The sequence below is a fragment of the Oncorhynchus gorbuscha genome, linkage group LG13 (genome assembly GCF_021184085.1).
Source record: "Oncorhynchus gorbuscha isolate QuinsamMale2020 ecotype Even-year linkage group LG13, OgorEven_v1.0, whole genome shotgun sequence".
NCBI classification, from domain to species: domain Eukaryota; kingdom Metazoa; phylum Chordata; class Actinopteri; order Salmoniformes; family Salmonidae; genus Oncorhynchus; species Oncorhynchus gorbuscha.
In genome coordinates, this window is record NC_060185.1 from 99,635,852 (window position 1) to 99,655,240 (window position 19,389).

Genomic DNA, 19,389 nt, shown 5'->3' on the forward strand with positions numbered 1-19,389 from the left:
TATCTGATATGGAACATTAACTATCTGATATGGAACATTAACTATCTGGAACATTAACTATCTGATATGGAACATTAACTATATGGAACATTAACTATCTGATATGGAACATTAACTATCTGATATGGAACATTAACTATCTGGAACATTAACTATCTGATATGGAACATTAACTATCTGGAACATTAACTATCTGGAACATTAACTATCTGATATGGAACATTAACTATCTGGAACATTAACTATCTGATATGGAACATTAACTATCTGGAACATTAACTATCTGGAACATTAACTATCTGATATGGAACATTAACTATCTGATATGGAACATTAACTATCTGGAACATTAAATCTGATATGGAACATTAACTATCTGATATGGAACATTAACTATCTGGAACATTAACTATGGAACATTAACTATCTGATATGGAACATTAACTATCTGATATGGAACATTAACTATCTGGAACATTAACTATCTGATATGGAACATTAACTATCTGATATGGAACATTAACTATCTGGAACATTAATATCATTGATATGGAACATTAACTATCTGGAACATTAACTATCTGGAACATTAACTATCTGATATGGAACATTAACTATCTGGAACATTAACTATCTGGAACATTAACTATCTGATATGGAACATTAACTATCTGATATGGAACATTAACTATCTGGAACATTAACTATCTGGAACATTAACTATCTGATATGGAACATTAACTATCTGATATGGAACATTAACTATCTGATATGGAACATTAACTATCTGGAACATTAACTATCTGGAACATTAAATATCTGGAACATTAACTATCTGGAACATTAACTATCTGATATGGAACATTAACTATCTGAACATTAACTATGGAACATTAACTATCTGATATGGAACATTAACTATCTGATATGGAACATTAACTATCTGATATGGAACATTAACTATCTGATATGGAACATTAACTATCTGGAACATTAACTATGGAACATTAACATTAACTATCTGGAACATTAACTATCTGATATGGAACATTAACTATCTGGAACATTAACTATCTGGAACATTAACTATCTGATATGGAACATTAACTATCTGGAACATTAACTATCTGGAACATTAACTATCTGATATGGAACATTAACTATCTGGAACATTAACTATCTGGAACATTAACTATCTGATATGATCTGGAACATTAACTATCTGATATGGAACATTAACTATCTGGAACATTAACTATCTGGAACATTAACTATCTGATATGGAACATTAACTATCTGATATGGAACATTAACTATGGAACATTAACTATCTGGAACATTAACTATCTGGAACATTAACTATGGAACATTAACTATCTGATATGGAACATTAACTATCTATCTGGAACATTAACTATCTGATATGGAACATTAACTATCTGATATGGAACATTAACTATCTGATATGGAACATTAACTATCTGGAACATTAACTATCTGATATGGAACATTAACTATCTGGAACATTAACTATCTGGAACATTAACTATCTGATATGGAACATTAACTATCTGGAACATTAACTATCTGGAACATTAACTATCTGGAACATTAACTATCTGATATGGAACATTAACTATCTGATATGGAACATTAACTATCTGGAACATTAACTATCTGGAACATTAACTATCTGATATGGAACATTAACTATCTGATATGGAACATTAACTATCTGGAACATTAACTATCTGGAACATTAACTATCTGATATGGAACATTAACTATCTGATATGGAACATTAACTATCTGGAACATTAACTATCTGATATGGAACATTAACTATATGGAACATTAACTATCTGATATGGAACATTAACTATCTGATATGGAACATTAACTATCTGGAACATTAACTATCTGATATGGAACATTAACTATCTGGAACATTAACTATCTGGAACATTAACTATCTGATATGGAACATTAACTATCTGATATGGAACATTAACTATCTGATATGGAACATTAACTATCTGGAACATTAACTATCTGGAACATTAACTATCTGATATGGAACATTAACTATCTGATATGGAACATTAACTATCTGGAACATTAACTATCTGGAACATTAACTATCTGATATGGAACATTAACTATCTGGAACATTAACTATCTGGAACATTAACTATCTGATATGGAACATTAACTATCTGATATGGAACATTAACTATCTGATATGGAACATTAACTATCTGGAACATTAACTATCTGATATGGAACATTAACTATATGGAACATTAACTATCTGATATGGAACATTAACTATCTGATATGGAACATTAACTATCTGATATGGAACATTAACTATCTGGAACATTAACTATCTGGAACATTAAATATCTGGAACATTAACTATCTGGAACATTAACTATCTGGAACATTAACTATCTGGAACATTAACTATCTGATATGGAACATTAACTATCTGATATGGAACATTAACTATATGGAACATTAACTATCTGATATGGAACATTAACTATCTGATATGGAACATTAACTATCTGGAACATTAACTATATGGAACATTAACTATCTGATATGGAACATTAACTATCTGATATGGAACATTAACTATCTGATATGGAACATTAACTATCTGATATGGAACAATAACTATCTGATATGGAACATTAACTATCTGATATGGAACATTAACTATCTGGAACATTAACTATCTGGAACATTAACTATCTGGAACATTAAATGTCTGATATGGAACATTAACTATCTGATATGGAACATTAACTATCTGATATGGAACATTAACTATCTGGAACATTAACTATCTAGAACATTAAATGTCTGATATGGAACATTAACTATCTGGAACATTAACTATCTGGAACATTAACTATCTGGAACATTAACTATCTGATATGGAACATTAACTATCTGGAACATTAACTATCTGGAACATTAACTATCTGATATGGAACATTAACTATCTGCCATGGAACATTAACTATCTGATATGGAACATTAACTATCTAGAACATTAACTATATGATATGGAACATTAACTATATGATATGGAACATTAACTATCTAGAACATTAACTATATGATATGGAACATTAACTATATGATATGGAACATTAACTATCTGCCATGGAACATTAACTATCTGATATGGAACATTAACTATCTAGAACATTAACTATATGATATGGAACATTAACTATATGATATGGAACATTAACTATCTAGAACATTAACTATATGATATGGAACATTAACTATATGATATGGAACATTAACTATATGATATGGAACATTAACTATATGATATGGAACATTAACTATATGATATGGAACATTAACTATATGATATGGAACATTAACTATATGATATGGAACATTAACTATATGATATGGAACATTAACTATATGATATGGAACATTAACTATATGATATGGAACATTAACTATCTGCCATGGAACATTAACTATCTGATATGGAACATTAGCTATATGATATGGAACATTAACTATCTAGAACATTAACTATATGATATGGAACATTAACTATATGATATGGAACATTAACTATCTAGAACATTAACCTTCTGATATGGAACATTAACTATATGATATGGAACATTAACTATCTAGAACATTAACTATCTAGAACATTAACTATATGATATGGAACATTAACTATCTGATATGGAACATTAACCTTCTGATATGGAACATTAGCTATCTAGAACATTAAATGTCTGATATGGAACATTAACTATCTGATATGGAACATTAACTATCTGATATGGAACATTAACTATCTGATATGGAACATTAACTATCTAGAACATTAACCTTCTGATATGGAACATTAACTATATGATATGGAACATTAACTATCTAGAACATTAACTATATGATATGGAACATTAACTATCTGATATGGAACATTAACTATCTAGAACATTAACTATATGATATGGAACATTAACTATCTGATATGGAACATTAACCTTCTGATATGGAACATTAACTATCTGATATGGAACAGTACGACCCTGCCTCACACAGGAAGCGGCGCAGGTCCTAATCCAGGCACTTGTCATCTCCCGTCTGGATTACTGCAACTCGCTGTTGGCTGGGCTCCCTGCCTGTGCCATTAAACCCCTTCAACTCATCCAGAACGCCGCAGCCCGTCTGGTGTTCAACCTTCCCAAGTTCTCTCACGTCACCCCGCTCCTCCGTTCTCTCCACTGGCTTCCAGTTGAAGCTCGCATCCGCTACAAGACCATGGTGCTTGCCTACGGAGCTGTGAGGGGAACGGCACCTTACCTCCAGGCTCTGATCAGGCCCTACACCCAAACAAGGGCACTGCGTTCATCCACCTCTGGCCTGCTCGCCTCCCTACCACTGGAACATCAGCCCAGTCAAAACTGTTCGCTGCCCTGGCCCCCAATGGTGGAACAAACTCCCTCAACGCCAGGACAGCGGAGTCAATCACCACCTTCCGGAGACACCTGAAAACCTCTTTAAGGAATACCTAGGATAGGTTAAGTAATCCCTCTCACCCCACCCCCTAAGTTTTAGATGCACTATTGTTAAGTGACTGTCCCACTGGATGTCATAAGGTGAATGCACCAATTTGTAAGTCGCTCTGGATAAGAGCGTCTGCTAAATGACTTAAATGTAATGTAAATGTAACTATCTGATATGGAACATTAGCTATCTAGAACATTAAATGTCTGATATGGAACATTAACTATCTGATATGGAACATTAACTATCTGATATGGAACATTAACTATCTGATATGGAACATTAACTATCTAGAACATTAAATGTCTGATATGGAACATTAACTATCTGATATGGAACATTAACTATCTGATATGGAACATTAACCTTCTGATATGGAACATTAACTATCTGATATGGAACATTAACTATCTGATATGGAACATTAGCTATCTAGAACATTAAATGTCTGATATGGAACATTAACTATCTGATATGGAACATTAACTATCTGATATGGAACATTAACTATCTGATATGGAACATTAACTATCTGATATGGAACATTAACTATCTAGAACATTAACTATCTGATATGGAACATTAACTATCTGATATGGAACATTAACTATATGATATGGAACATTAACTATCTGATATGGAACATTAACTATATGATATGGAACATTAACTATCTGATATGGAACATTAACTATATGATATGGAACATTAACTATCTGATATGGAACATTAACCTTCTGATATGGAACATTAACTATCTGATATGGAACATTAACTATCTGATATGGAACATTAGCTATCTAGAACATTAAATGTCTGATATGGAACATTAACTATCTGATATGGAACATTAACTATCTGATATGGAACATTAACTATCTGATATGGAACATTAACTATCTAGAACATTAAATGTCTGATATGGAACATTAACTATCTGATATGGAACATTAACTATCTGGAACATTAACTATCTGATATGGAACATTAACTATCTGATATGGAACATTAACTATCTGATATGGAACATTAACTATCTGATATGGAACATTAACTATCTAGAACATTAAATGTCTGATATGGAACATTAACTATCTGATATGGAACATTAACTATCTGATATGGAACATTAACTATCTGATATGGAACATTAACTATCTGATATGGAACATTAAATGTCTGATATGGAACATTAACTATCTGATATGGAACATTAACTATCTGATATGGAACATTAACTATCTGATATGGAACATTAACTATCTGGAACATTAACTATCTGATATGGAACATTAACTATCTGATATGGAACATTAACTATCTGGAACATTAACTATCTGGAACATTAACTATCTGATATGGAACATTAACTATCTGATATGGAACATTAACTATCTGGAACATTAACTATCTGGAACATTAACTATCTGATATGGAACATTAACTATCTGATATGGAACATTAACTATCTGGAACATTAACTATCTGGAACATTAACTATCTGATATGGAACATTAACTATCTGGAACATTAACTATCTGGAACATTAACTATCTGATATGGAACATTAACTATCTAGAACATTAACTATATGATATGGAACATTAACTATCTGATATGGAACATTAACCTTCTGATATGGAACATTAACTATCTAGAACATTAAATGTCTGATATGGAACATTAACTATCTGATATGGAACATTAACTATCTGATATGGAACATTAACTATCTGATATGGAACATTAACTATCTAGAACATTAAATGTCTGATATGGAACATTAACTATCTGATATGGAACATTAACTATCTGATATGGAACATTAACTATCTGATATGGAACATTAACTATCTGATATGGAACATTAACTATATGATATGGAACATTAGCTATCAGATATGGAACATGAACTATCTAGAACATTAAATGTCTGATATGGAACATTAACTATCTGATATGGAACATTAACTATCTGGAACATTAACTATCTGGAACATTAACTATCTGATATGGAACATTAACTATCTGGAACATTAACTATCTGGAACATTAACTATCTGATATGGAACATTAACTATCTGATATGGAACATTAACTATCTGGAACATTAACTATCTGGAACATTAACTATCTGATATGGAACATTAACTATCTGGAACATTAACTATCTGGAACATTAACTATCTGGAACATTAACTATCTGATATGGAACATTAACTATCTGGAACATTAACTATCTGGAACATTAACTATCTGGAACATTAACTATCTGATATGGAACATTAACTATCTGATATGGAACATTAACTATCTGCCATGGAACATTAACTATCTGGAACATTAACTATCTGGAACATTAACTATCTGGAACATTAACTATCTGATATGGAACATTAACTATCTGATATGGAACATCAACTATCTGCCATGGAACATTAACTACCTGGAAAATTAACTATCTGGAACATTAACTATCTGATATGGAACATTAACTATCTGATATGGAACATTAACTATCTGGAACATTAACTATCTGCCATGGAACATTAACTACCTGGAACATTAACTATCTGGAACATTAACTATCTGATATGGAACATTAACTATCTGATATGGAACATTAACTATCTGGAACATTAACTATCTGATATGGAACATTAACTATCTGATATGGAACATTAACTATCTGGAACATTAACTATCTGATATGGAACATTAACTATCTGATATGGAACATTAACTATCTGGAACATTAACTATCTGGAACATTAACTATCTGATATGGAACATTAACTATCTGGAACATTAACTATCTGGAACATTAACTATCTGATATGGAACATTAACTATCTGGAACATTAACTATCTGGAACATTAACTATCTGATATGGAACATTAACTATCTGGAACATTAACTATCTGATATGGAACATTAACTATCTGGAACATTAACTATCTGATATGGAACATTAACTATCTGGAACATTAACTATCTGGAACATTAACTATCTGATATGGAACATTAACTATCTGATATGGAACATTAACTATCTGGAACATTAACTATCTGATATGGAACATTAACTATCTGATATGGAACATTAACTATCTGGAACATTAACTATCTGATATGGAACATTAACTATCTGATATGGAACATTAACTATCTGGAACATTAACCATCTGGAACATTAACTATCTGATATGGAACATTAACTATCTGATATGGAACATTAACTATCTGGAACATTAACTATCTGGAACATTAACTATCTGATATGGAACATTAACTATCTGGAACATTAACTATCTGGAACATTAACTATCTGATATGGAACATTAACTATCTGATATGGAACATTAACTATCTGGAACATTAACTATCTGGAACATTAACTATCTGATATGGAACATCAACTATCTGCCATGGAACATTAACTATCTGGAACATTAACTATCTGATATGGAACATTAACTATCTGGAACATTAACTATCTGATATGGAACATTAACTATCTGGAACATTAACTATCTGATATGGAACATTAACTATCTGGAACATTAACTATCTGGAACATTAACTATCTGATATGGAACATTAACTATCTGATATGGAACATTAACTATCTGGAACATTAACTATCTGGAACATTAACTATCTGATATGGAACATTAACTATCTGATATGGAACATTAACTATCTGGAACATTAACTATCTGGAACATTAACTATCTGGAACATTAACTGTCTGATATGGAATATTTGTCTTCATAATGTTGTGACTGTTGTGAGGAAGCCCTCTAAATGCATCTTTCAGAACTAGGTTTGTTGTGAGGAAGCCCTCTAAATTCATCTTTCAAAACTAGGTTTGTTTTGAGGAAGCCCTCTAAATTCATCTTTCAGAACTAGGTTTGTTGTGAGGAAGCCCTCTAAATTCATCTTTCAGAACTAGGTTTGTTGTGAGGAAGCCCTCTAAATTCATCTTTCAGAACTAGGTTTGTTGTGAGGAAGCCCTCTAAATTCATCTTTCAGAACTAGGTTTGTTGTGAGGAAGCCCTCTAAATTCATCTTTCAGAGCTAGGTTTGTTGTGAGGAAGCCCTCTAAATGCATCTTTCAGAGCTAGGTTTGTTGTGAGGAAGCCCTCTAAATGGATCTTTCAGAACTAGGTTTGTTGTGAGGAAGCCCTCTAAATTCATCTTTCAGAACTAGGTTTGTTGTGAGGAAGCCCTCTAAATTCATCTTTCAGAACTAGGTTTGTTGTGAGGAAGCCCTCTAAATTCATCTTTCAGAACTAGGTTTGTTGTGAGGAAGCCCTCTAAATTCATCTTTCAGAACTAGGTTTGTTGTGAGGAAGCCCTCTAAATTCATCTTTCAGAACTAGGTTTGTTGTGAGGAAGCCCTCTAAATTCATCTTTCAGAGCTAGGTTTGTTGTGAGGAAGCCCTCTAAATGCATCTTTCAGAGCTAGGTTTGTTGTGAGGAAGCCCTCTAAATGGATCTTTCAGAACTAGGTTTGTTGTGAGGAAGCCCTCTAAATTCATCTTTCAGAACTAGGTTTGTTGTGAGGAAGCCCTCTAAATTCATCTTTCAGAACTAGGTTTGTTGTGAGGAAGCCCTCTAAATTCATCTTTCAGAACTAGGTTTGTTGTGAGGAAGCCCTCTAAATTCATCTTTCAGAACTAGGTTTGTTGTGAGGAAGCCCTCTAAATTCATCTTTCAGAACTAGGTTTGTTGTGAGGAAGCCCTCTAAATGCATCTTTCAGAGCTAGGTTTGTTGTGAGGAAGCCCTCTAAATGCATCTTTCAGAACTAGGTTTGTTGTGAGGAAGCCCTCTAAATTAATCTTTCAGAACTAAGTTTGTTGTGAGGAAGCCCTCTAAATTCATCTTTCAGAACTAGGTTTGTTGTGAGGAAGCCCTCTAAATTCATCTTTCAGAACTAGGTTTGTTTTGAGGAAGCCCTCTAAATTCATCTTTCAAAACTAGGTTTGTTTTGAGGAAGCCCTCTAAATTCATCTTTCAGAACTAGGTTTGTTGTGAGGAAGCCCTCTAAATTCATCTTTCAGAACTAGGTTTGTTGTGAGGAAGCCCTCTAAATTCATCTTTCAGAGCTAGGTTTGTTGTGAGGAAGCCCTCTAAATGCATCTTTCAGAGCTAGGTTTGTTGTGAGGAAGCCCTCTAAATGCATCTTTCAGAACTAGGTTTGTTGTGAGGAAGCCCTCTAAATTCATCTTTCAGAACTAGGTTTGTTGTGAGGAAGCCCTCTAAATTCATCTTTCAGAACTAGGTTTGTTGTGAGGAAGCCCTCTAAATGAATCTTTCAGAACTAGGTTTGTTGTGAGGAAGCCTTCTAAATGAATCTTTCAGAACTAGGTTTGTTGTGAGGAAGCCCTCTAAATTCATCTTTCAGAACTAGGTTTATTGTGAGGAAGCCCTCTAAATTCATCTTTCAGAACTAGGTTTGTTGTGAGGAAGCCCTCTAAATTCATCTTTCAGAACTAGGTTTGTTGTGAGGAAGCCCTCTAAATTCATCTTTCAGAACTAGGTTTGTTGTGAGGAAGCCCTCTAAATTCATCTTTCAGAACTAGGTTTGTTGTGAGGAAGCCCTCTAAATTCATCTTTCAGAACTAGGTTTGTTGTGAGGAAGCCCTCTAAATGCATCTTTCAGAGCTAGGTTTGTTGTGAGGAAGCCCTCTAAATGCATCTTTCAGAACTAGGTTTGTTGTGAGGAAGCCCTCTAAATTAATCTTTCAGAACTAGGTTTGTTGTGAGGAAGCCCTCTAAATTCATCTTTCAGAACTAGGTTTGTTGTGAGGAAGCCCTCTAAATTCATCTTTCAGAACTAGGTTTGTTTTGAGGAAGCCCTCTAAATTCATCTTTCAAAACTAGGTTTGTTTTGAGGAAGCCCTCTAAATTCATCTTTCAGAACTAGGTTTGTTGTGAGGAAGCCCTCTAAATTCATCTTTCAGAACTAGGTTTGTTGTGAGGAAGCCCTCTAAATTCATCTTTCAGAGCTAGGTTTGTTGTGAGGAAGCCCTCTAAATGCATCTTTCAGAGCTAGGTTTGTTGTGAGGAAGCCCTCTAAATGCATCTTTCAGAACTAGGTTTGTTGTGAGGAAGCCCTCTAAATTCATCTTTCAGAACTAGGTTTGTTGTGAGGAAGCCCTCTAAATTCATCTTTCAGAACTAGGTTTGTTGTGAGGAAGCCCTCTAAATGAATCTTTCAGAACTAGGTTTGTTGTGAGGAAGCCTTCTAAATGAATCTTTCAGAACTAGGTTTGTTGTGAGGAAGCCCTCTAAATTCATCTTTCAGAACTAGGTTTGTTGTGAGGAAGCCCTCTAAATTCATCTTTCAGAACTAGGTTTGTTGTGAGGAAGCCCTCTAAATTCATCTTTCAGAACTAGGTTTGTTGTGAGGAAGCCCTCTAAATTCATCTTTCAGAACTAGGTTTGTTGTGAGGAAGCCCTCTAAATGCATCTTTCAGAACTAGGTTTGTTGTGAGGAAGCCCTCTAAATTCATCTTTCAGAACTAGGTTTGTTGTGAGGAAGCCCTCTAAATTCATCTTTCAGAACTAGGTTTGTTGTGAGGAAGCCCTCTAAATTCATCTTTCAGAACTAGGTTTGTTTTGAGGAAGCCCTCTAAATTCATCTTTCAGAACTAGGTTTGTTGTGAGGAAGCCCTCTAAATTCATCTTTCAGAACTAGGTTTGTTGTGAGGAAGCCCTCTAAATTCATCTTTCAGAGCTAGGTTTGTTGTGAGGAAGCCCTCTAAATGCATCTTTCAGAGCTAGGTTTGTTGTGAGGAAGCCCTCTAAATGCATCTTTCAGAACTAGGTTTGTTGTGAGGAAGCCCTCTAAATTCATCTTTCAGAACTAGGTTTGTTGTGAGGAAGCCCTCTAAATTCATCTTTCAGAACTAGGTTTGTTGTGAGGAAGCCCTCTAAATGAATCTTCCAGAACTAGGTTTGTTGTGAGGAAGCCTTCTAAATGAATCTTTCAGAACTAGGTTTGTTGTGAGGAAGCCCTCTAAATTCATCTTTCAGAACTAGGTTTGTTGTGAGGAAGCCCTCTAAATTCATCTTTCAGAACTAGGTTTGTTGTGAGGAAGCCCTCTAAATTCATCTTTCAGAACTAGGTTTGTTGTGAGGAAGCCCTCTAAATGCATCTTTCAGAGCTAGGTGTGTTGTGAGGAAGCCCTCTAAATGCATCTTTCAGAACTAGGTTTGTTGTGAGGAAGCCCTCTAAATTAATCTTTCAGAACTAGGTTTGTTGTGAGGAAGCCCTCTAAATTCATCTTTCAGAACTAGGTTTGTTGTGAGGAAGCCCTCTAAATTCATCTTTCAGAACTAGGTTTGTTGTGAGGAAGCCCTCTAAATTCATCTTTCAGAACTAGGTTTGTTGTGAGGAAGCCCTCTAAATTCATCTTTCAGAGCTAGGTTTGTTGTGAGGAAGCCCTCTAAATGCATCTTTCAGAGCTAGGTTTGTTGTGAGGAAGCCCTCTAAATGCATCTTTCAGAACTAGGTTTGTTGTGAGGAAGCCCTCTAAATTCATCTTTCAGAACTAGGTTTGTTGTGAGGAAGCCCTCTAAATTCATCTTTCAGAACTAGGTTTGTTGTGAGGAAGCCCTCTAAATGAATCTTTCAGAACTAGGTTTGTTGTGAGGAAGCCTTCTAAATGAATCTTTCAGAACTAGGTTTGTTGTGAGGAAGCCCTCTAAATTCATCTTTCAGAACTAGGTTTGTTGTGAGGAAGCCCTCTAAATGCATCTTTCAGAACTAGGTTTGTTGTGAGGAAGCCCTCTAAATTCATCTTTCAGAACTAGGTTTGTTGTGAGGAAGCCCTCTAAATTCATCTTTCAGAACTAGGTTTGTTGTGAGGAAGCCCTCTAAATTCATCTTTCAGAACTAGGTTTGTTGTGAGGAAGCCCTCTAAATTCATCTTTCAGAACTAGGTTTGTTGTGAGGAAGCCCTCTAAATTCATCTTTCAGAACTAGGTTTGTTGTGAGGACGCCCTCTAAATGCATCTTTCAGAACTAGGTTTGTTGCTGGACAAAAGTGTGCTGACATTCTGTTTAGCCAATCAGCTAGCTTGATATTTTGCTGCAGTTAGCTATTCTAGCTTGCTGATATTGATCAGACAAATCCCAAAGTGTACCCTGTTTCTGATGCATGTATTTTACAATACTTATTTGCTACAATACCTTGCTATATCAAGTTAAACTTTTCAACTTTGTTTGGATGTTCTCTCAGGTATAAAGGTGATAAGTTGATCAGCCGTCGTCCAGAGTTCAACAGGATGCGTCTCCATCAGCACTATAACTTAGAGATCAGAGACGTTCACCCTGAGGATGCTGGGAACTACACCGTCGTCCTCAAGAACACCGCCTCCCCGCTGGAGAGGAGACTCACCATCACACTCATCATCAACGGTAACCATCCCCATAACCATCACACTCATCATCAACGGTAACTATCACCATAACACTCATTGCCAACGGTAACCATCCCCATAACACTCATTGTCAACAGTAACTGTCATCATAACCATCACACTCATCATCAACGGTATCAACAGTTGAAGTCGGAAGTCTACATACAGTTAGGTTGGAGTCATTAAAAATCGTTTTTCAACCACTCCACAAATGTCTTGTTAACGAACTATAGTTTTGGCAATTCGGTTAGGATCGACTTTGTGCATGACACAAGGAATCTTTCCAACAATTGTTTACAGACAGATTATTTCACATAAATGTCACTGTATCACAATTCCAGTTGGTCAGAAGTTTACATACACTAAGTTGACTGTGCCTTTAAGCAGCTTGGAAAATTACAGAAAATTAATTCATGGCTTTAGAAGCTTCTGATAGGCTAATTGACATATTTGAGTCATTTGGAGTTGTACCTGTGGATGTATTTCAAGGTCTACCTTTAAACTCAGTGCCTCTTTGCTTTAAATCATAGGAAAATCAAAATAAATCAGCCAAGACCTCAGAACAAAAAATTATAGAACTCCACAAGCCTGGATCATCCTTGGGAGAAATTTTCAAACTCCTGAAGGTACCACGTTCATCTGTACAAACAATAGTATGCAAGTATAACCACCATGGGACCACGCAGTCGTCGTACCGCTCAGGAAGGAGACGCGTTCTGTCTCCTAGAGATGAACGTACTTTGGTGTGAAAAGTGCAAATCAATCCCAGAACAACAGCAAAGGACCTTATGAAGATGCTGAAGGAAACAGGTACAAGAGTATCTATTTCCACAGTAAAATGAGTCCTATATCGACATAAAGGCCGCTCAGCAAGGAAGAAGCCACTGCCCCAAAACCGCCATAAAAAAGCCAGACTACGGTTTTGCAACTGCACTTGGGGACAAAGATCGTACTTTTTGAAGAAATGTCCTCTGGTCTGGTGAAACAAAAATAAAACTGTTTGGCCATAATGACCGTTGTTCTGTTTGGAGGAAAAAGGGGGAGTCTTGCAAGCCGAAGAACACCATCCCAACCGTCAAGCACAGGGGTGGCAGCATCATGTTGTGGGGGTACTTTGCTGCTGGTGCACTTTCCAAAATAGATGGCATCATGAGTAGGAAAATTATGTGGATATATTGAAAGATCTCAAGACATCAGTCTTGGTCCAAATGGGTCTTCCAAATGGACAATGACCCCAAGCATACTTTCAGAATTGTGACAAAATGGCTTAAGGACAACAAAGTCAAGGTATTGGAGTGGCCATCACAAAGCCCTGACCTCAACCATATAGAAGATGTGTTGGCAGAACTGAAAAAGCGTGTGTGAGCAAGGAGGCCTACAAACCTGAATCAGTTACACCAGCTCTGTCAGGAGGAATGGACCAAAATTCACCCAACTTATGGGAAGCTTGTGGAAGGCTACCCGAAACGTTTGACCCAAGTTAAACAATTTAAAGGCAATGCTACCAAATACTAATTGAGTGTATGTAAACTTCTGCCCCACTGGGAATGTGATGAAAGAAATAAAAGCTGAAATAAATCATTCTCTCTACTATTATTCTGACATTTCACAACTTAAAATAAAGTGGTGATCCTAACTGACCTAAAACAGGGATTTTTTACTAGGATTAAATGTCAGGAATTGTGAAAACTGAGTTTAAATTTATTTGGCAAAGGGGTTTGTAAACTTCTGACTTCAACTGTATAACTAACTGGTTACAAGCATTGTCAACGGTAACTATCACCATAACACTCATCGTCAACGGTAACTATCACCATAACACTCATCGTCAACGGTAACTATCACCATAACACTCATCGTCAACTGTAACTATCAACATAACACTCATCGCCAACGGTAACTATCACCATAACACTCATTGTCAACGGTAACTATCACCATAACACTCATTGTCAACGGTAACTATCACCATAACACTCATTGTCAACGGTAACTATCACCATAACACTCATTGTCAACGGTAACTATCACCATAACACTCATTGTCAACGGTAACTATCACCATAACCATCACACCATCATCAACGGTAACTATCACATTAACACACATCGCCAACGGTAACTACCACCATCAAACTCATCGTCAATGGTAACTATCACCAATACACTCATTGTCAAGGGTAACAAATAAACAAATAACAAGAAACAGTTACAAATAAACAAAGCACCTGGGTAGAAGGCTCACCATCAAACTATTTTCAGCGGTGCTGTTGAACACAAACACACTCTCAGTGGTGTAGTTGACCACAAACACACTCTCAGTGGTGTAGTTGAACACAAACACACTCTCAGCGGTGCAGTTGAACACAAACACACTCTCAGTGGTGCAGTTGAACACAAACACACTCTCAGTGGTGCAGTTGAACACAAACACACTCTCAGTGGTGCAGTTGAACACAAACACACTCTCAGTGGTGCAGTTGAACACAAACACACTCTCAGTGGTGTAGTTGAACACAAACACACTCTCAGTGGTGTAGTTGAACACAAACACACTCTCAGTGGTGCAGTTGAACACAAACACACTCTCAGTGGTGTAGTTGAACACAAACAGTCTCAGTGGTGTAGTTGAACACAAACACACTCTCAGTGGTGTAGTTGAACACAAACACACTCTCAGTGGTGCAGTTGAACACAAACACACTCTCAGTGGTGTAGTTGAACACAAACACACTCTCAGTGGTGTAGTTGAACACAAACACACTCTCAGTGGTGTAGTTGAACACAAACACACTCTCGGTGGTGTAGTTGAACACACTCTCAGTGGTGTAGTTGAACACAAACACACTCTAGTTGCCAGGCTGAATAAATCAAATGGAATATTCCCAAAAGGTTCAAGCTACATCAATCATTTGTTAATATTAGATTTATGTATTTGACCATGGTCTGATACCCTGATTAGAGTCTCCCCCCGTCATTCTACCCCCCCCCACCCCCACCCCAGTTCCCCCTCAGATCCATGAGAAGGAAATAGCGACACCCTCTAACCCGTATAGCCGTGGCAGCAGACAGACCCTCATCTGTACAGGGTACGGACTCCCCGCCCCCAACATCACCTGGCAGTGGAGGGCATGGAGCCCCTGTGGCCTCAACAGCACCCAACGCCTGGAAGACAAACACCCACACCTGTAAGACACACCCACACCTGTATGACAAACACCCACACCTGTAAGACAAACACCCACACCTGTAAGACAAACACCCACACCTGTAAGACAAACACCCACACCTGTAAGACAAACACCCACACCTGTAAGACAAACACCCACACCTGTAAGACACACCCACACCTGTAAGACAAACACCCACACCTGTAAGACAAACACCCACACCTGTAAGACAAACACCCACACCTGTAAGACAAACACCCACACCTGTAAGACAAACACCCACACCTGTAAGACACACCCACACCTGTAAGACAAACACCCACACCTGTAAGACAAACACCCACACCTGTAAGACAAACACCCACACCTGTAAGACACACCCACACCTGTAAGACAAACACCCACACCTGTAAGACAAACACCCACACCTGTAAGACAAACACCCATACCTGTAAGACACACCCACACCTGTAAGACAAACACCCACACCTGTAAGACACACCCACACCTGTAAGACAAACACCCACACCTGTAAGACACACCCACACCTGTAAGACAAACACCCACACCTGTAAGACAAACACCCACACCTGTAAGACACACCCACACCTGTAAGACAAACACCCACACCTGTAAGACACACCCACACCTGTAAGACACACCCACACCTGTAAGACACACCCACACCTGTAAGACACACCCACACCTGTAAGACACACCCACAACCATAACTATCACCATAACACTCATCGTCAACGGTAACTATCACCATAACACTCATCGTCAACGGTAACTATCACCATAACACTCATCGTCAACGGTAACTATCACCATAACACTCATCGTCAACGGTAACTATCACCATAACACTCATAGTTAACGGTAACTATCACCATAACACTCATCGTCAACGATAACTATCACCATAACACTCATCGTCAACGATAACTATCACCATAACACTCATCGTCAACGGTAACTTTCACCATAACACTCATAGTTAACGGTAACTATCACCCTAACACTCATCGTCACCGGTAACTATCACCATAACCATCACCATCCCACTCATCGTCAACGGTAACTATCACCATAACACTCATCGTCAACGGTAACTATCACCATAACACTCATCGTCAAAGGTAACTTTCACCATAACACTCATCGTCAGTGGTAACCATCCCCATCATACTCATCGTCAACGGTAACTATCACCATAACACTCACCATCACACTCATCGTCAAATGGTAACTTTCACCATAACACTCATCGTCAAGGGTAACAAATAAACACCTGTTGCATAGAAGGCCATCAAACTATTCTCAGTGGTGTAGTTGAACACTCTCAGTGGTGTAGTTGAACACACTCAGTATTACACACCCTGGATACTAACACACCCTGGATACTAACACACCCTGGATACTAACACACCCTGGATACTAACACACTCGGTATTACACACCCTGGATACTAACACACCCTGGATACTAACACACCCTGGATACTAACACACCCTGGATACTAACACACCCTGGATACTAACACACCCTGGATACTAACACACCCTGGATACTAACACACCCTGGATACTAACACACCCTGGATACTAACACACTCGGTATTACACACCCTGGATACTAACACACCCTGGATACTAACACACCCTGGATACTAACACACCCTGGATACTAACACACCCTGGATACTAACACACCCTGGATACTAACACACCCTGGATACTAACACACTCAGTATTACACACCCTGGATACATTTACATTTTACATTTAAGTCATTTAGCAGACGCTCTTATCCAGAGCGACTTACAAATTGGTGGATACTAATACACCCTGGATACCAACACACCCTGTTGGCCAACACGACCCATTTTGAAAAGGAAAATGCAATAAATATTTACTCTGAGCTGCGCTTCGGTAGGTTGGTCTTAGATGCTGGTCATGTTGGCCAACAGAGATCTTCCTGTCCTCGGAAGAATGTCTCTGGTGGTAAATTGGATACGTCAACTACTATTATTTCATAGAGAGTGAGTCCATGTAACTTAAGTGATTTGTTAAGCCAAATGTTACTCCTGAACTAATTTAGGCCTGCCTAAACAAAGGGGGGTGTAACGTCGTTGTCTGTTAGACTGGGTTCGTTGTCCGTCCTTTCCTAGCCCACGTTTACAGCTGCTGTTGCTAGCTCAACGGCTAGAATGTCTCACTTCTTTAGTAAATAAGAGTTCAAAGTTCATACCATTCACAACCAAAGCTCACGCTGAGGTTAGCTTAGTTCTATAGTTGATATGTTAGTCCTTTTAACGTGGGACCGTCGTCCTCACATCCGCGGAACAGATAGTTACATTTTCGTCAAGGGCTTATATAATGGAGGGAGAGAAGGGTGTGTTTCATAGTTTATAACCCATGTCTCTTCACAGGGGCGGGCCACTGATGGGAGCAGAGCCCTAACTTTATGAAAACCCAAATCTCTCATTTGGAAGCTAAAATGAAATTGAATCTTTTCACAAATAGTGTCATATTTAAACATTTAAAATGCACAACAATTCTATGTGAATCAGATAACTGGAATGTGTAGACTTTCCCAGATACCGTTTAGGTCGTCCTGTCATCAGTCACAATGTCTCAGATGACAACCGAACTGACATCATATTCATTAAGTACCGACGCATATTTTCCACTGGTTGGATTACCGAAATATGGTTCCTCCTCCCCCCCACCGTTTGATGTTCCCAGACTCTCTATGTTTAACAAAGGCTATTCAAGAGTCCTTCAGTAGAGTCAAGAAAGGTATTTATGAGGGCGTCATAAACCTTATCCACAGCCCAACGTCATAACAACAGGGATGGGCAAACATTTAATTTATTTTACCTTTATTTAACCAGGCAAGTAGGTTAAGAACTAATTATTATTTACAATGACAGCCTAGGAACAGTGGGTTAACTGCCTTGTTCAGGGGCAGAATGACAGATTGTCAGCTCGGGGATTCGAACTAGCAACCTTTCAGTTACTGACCCAATGCTCTAACTACAGGCTACCTGCCACAACGGGAGTTTAAAAATCTGTTGTTCCGCCACTGAGCAAGGCAGTAAACACACTGCTTCCCGAGCGCCAAAGATGTGGATGTCGATTAATAAGGCAGCCCCCCGCACCTGGTAGAGAGAATGCCAAGATTCTGCGAAGCTGTCATCAAGGCAAAGGGTG

The 19,389-nt window shown here is 37.3% G+C and overlaps 1 protein-coding gene across 1 annotated transcript in view; it reads left to right on the forward strand.

The window, feature by feature from the left end:
• Window positions 1-19,389, forward strand: part of LOC123993773 (vascular endothelial growth factor receptor 3-like) — a 258,276-nt gene that overhangs the window by 135,766 nt on the left and 103,121 nt on the right. The window contains 2 exon segments of the mRNA XM_046296256.1: window positions 12,821-12,999; window positions 16,006-16,189. Coding sequence (XP_046152212.1) covers window positions 12,821-12,999; window positions 16,006-16,189 — 363 coding nt within the window.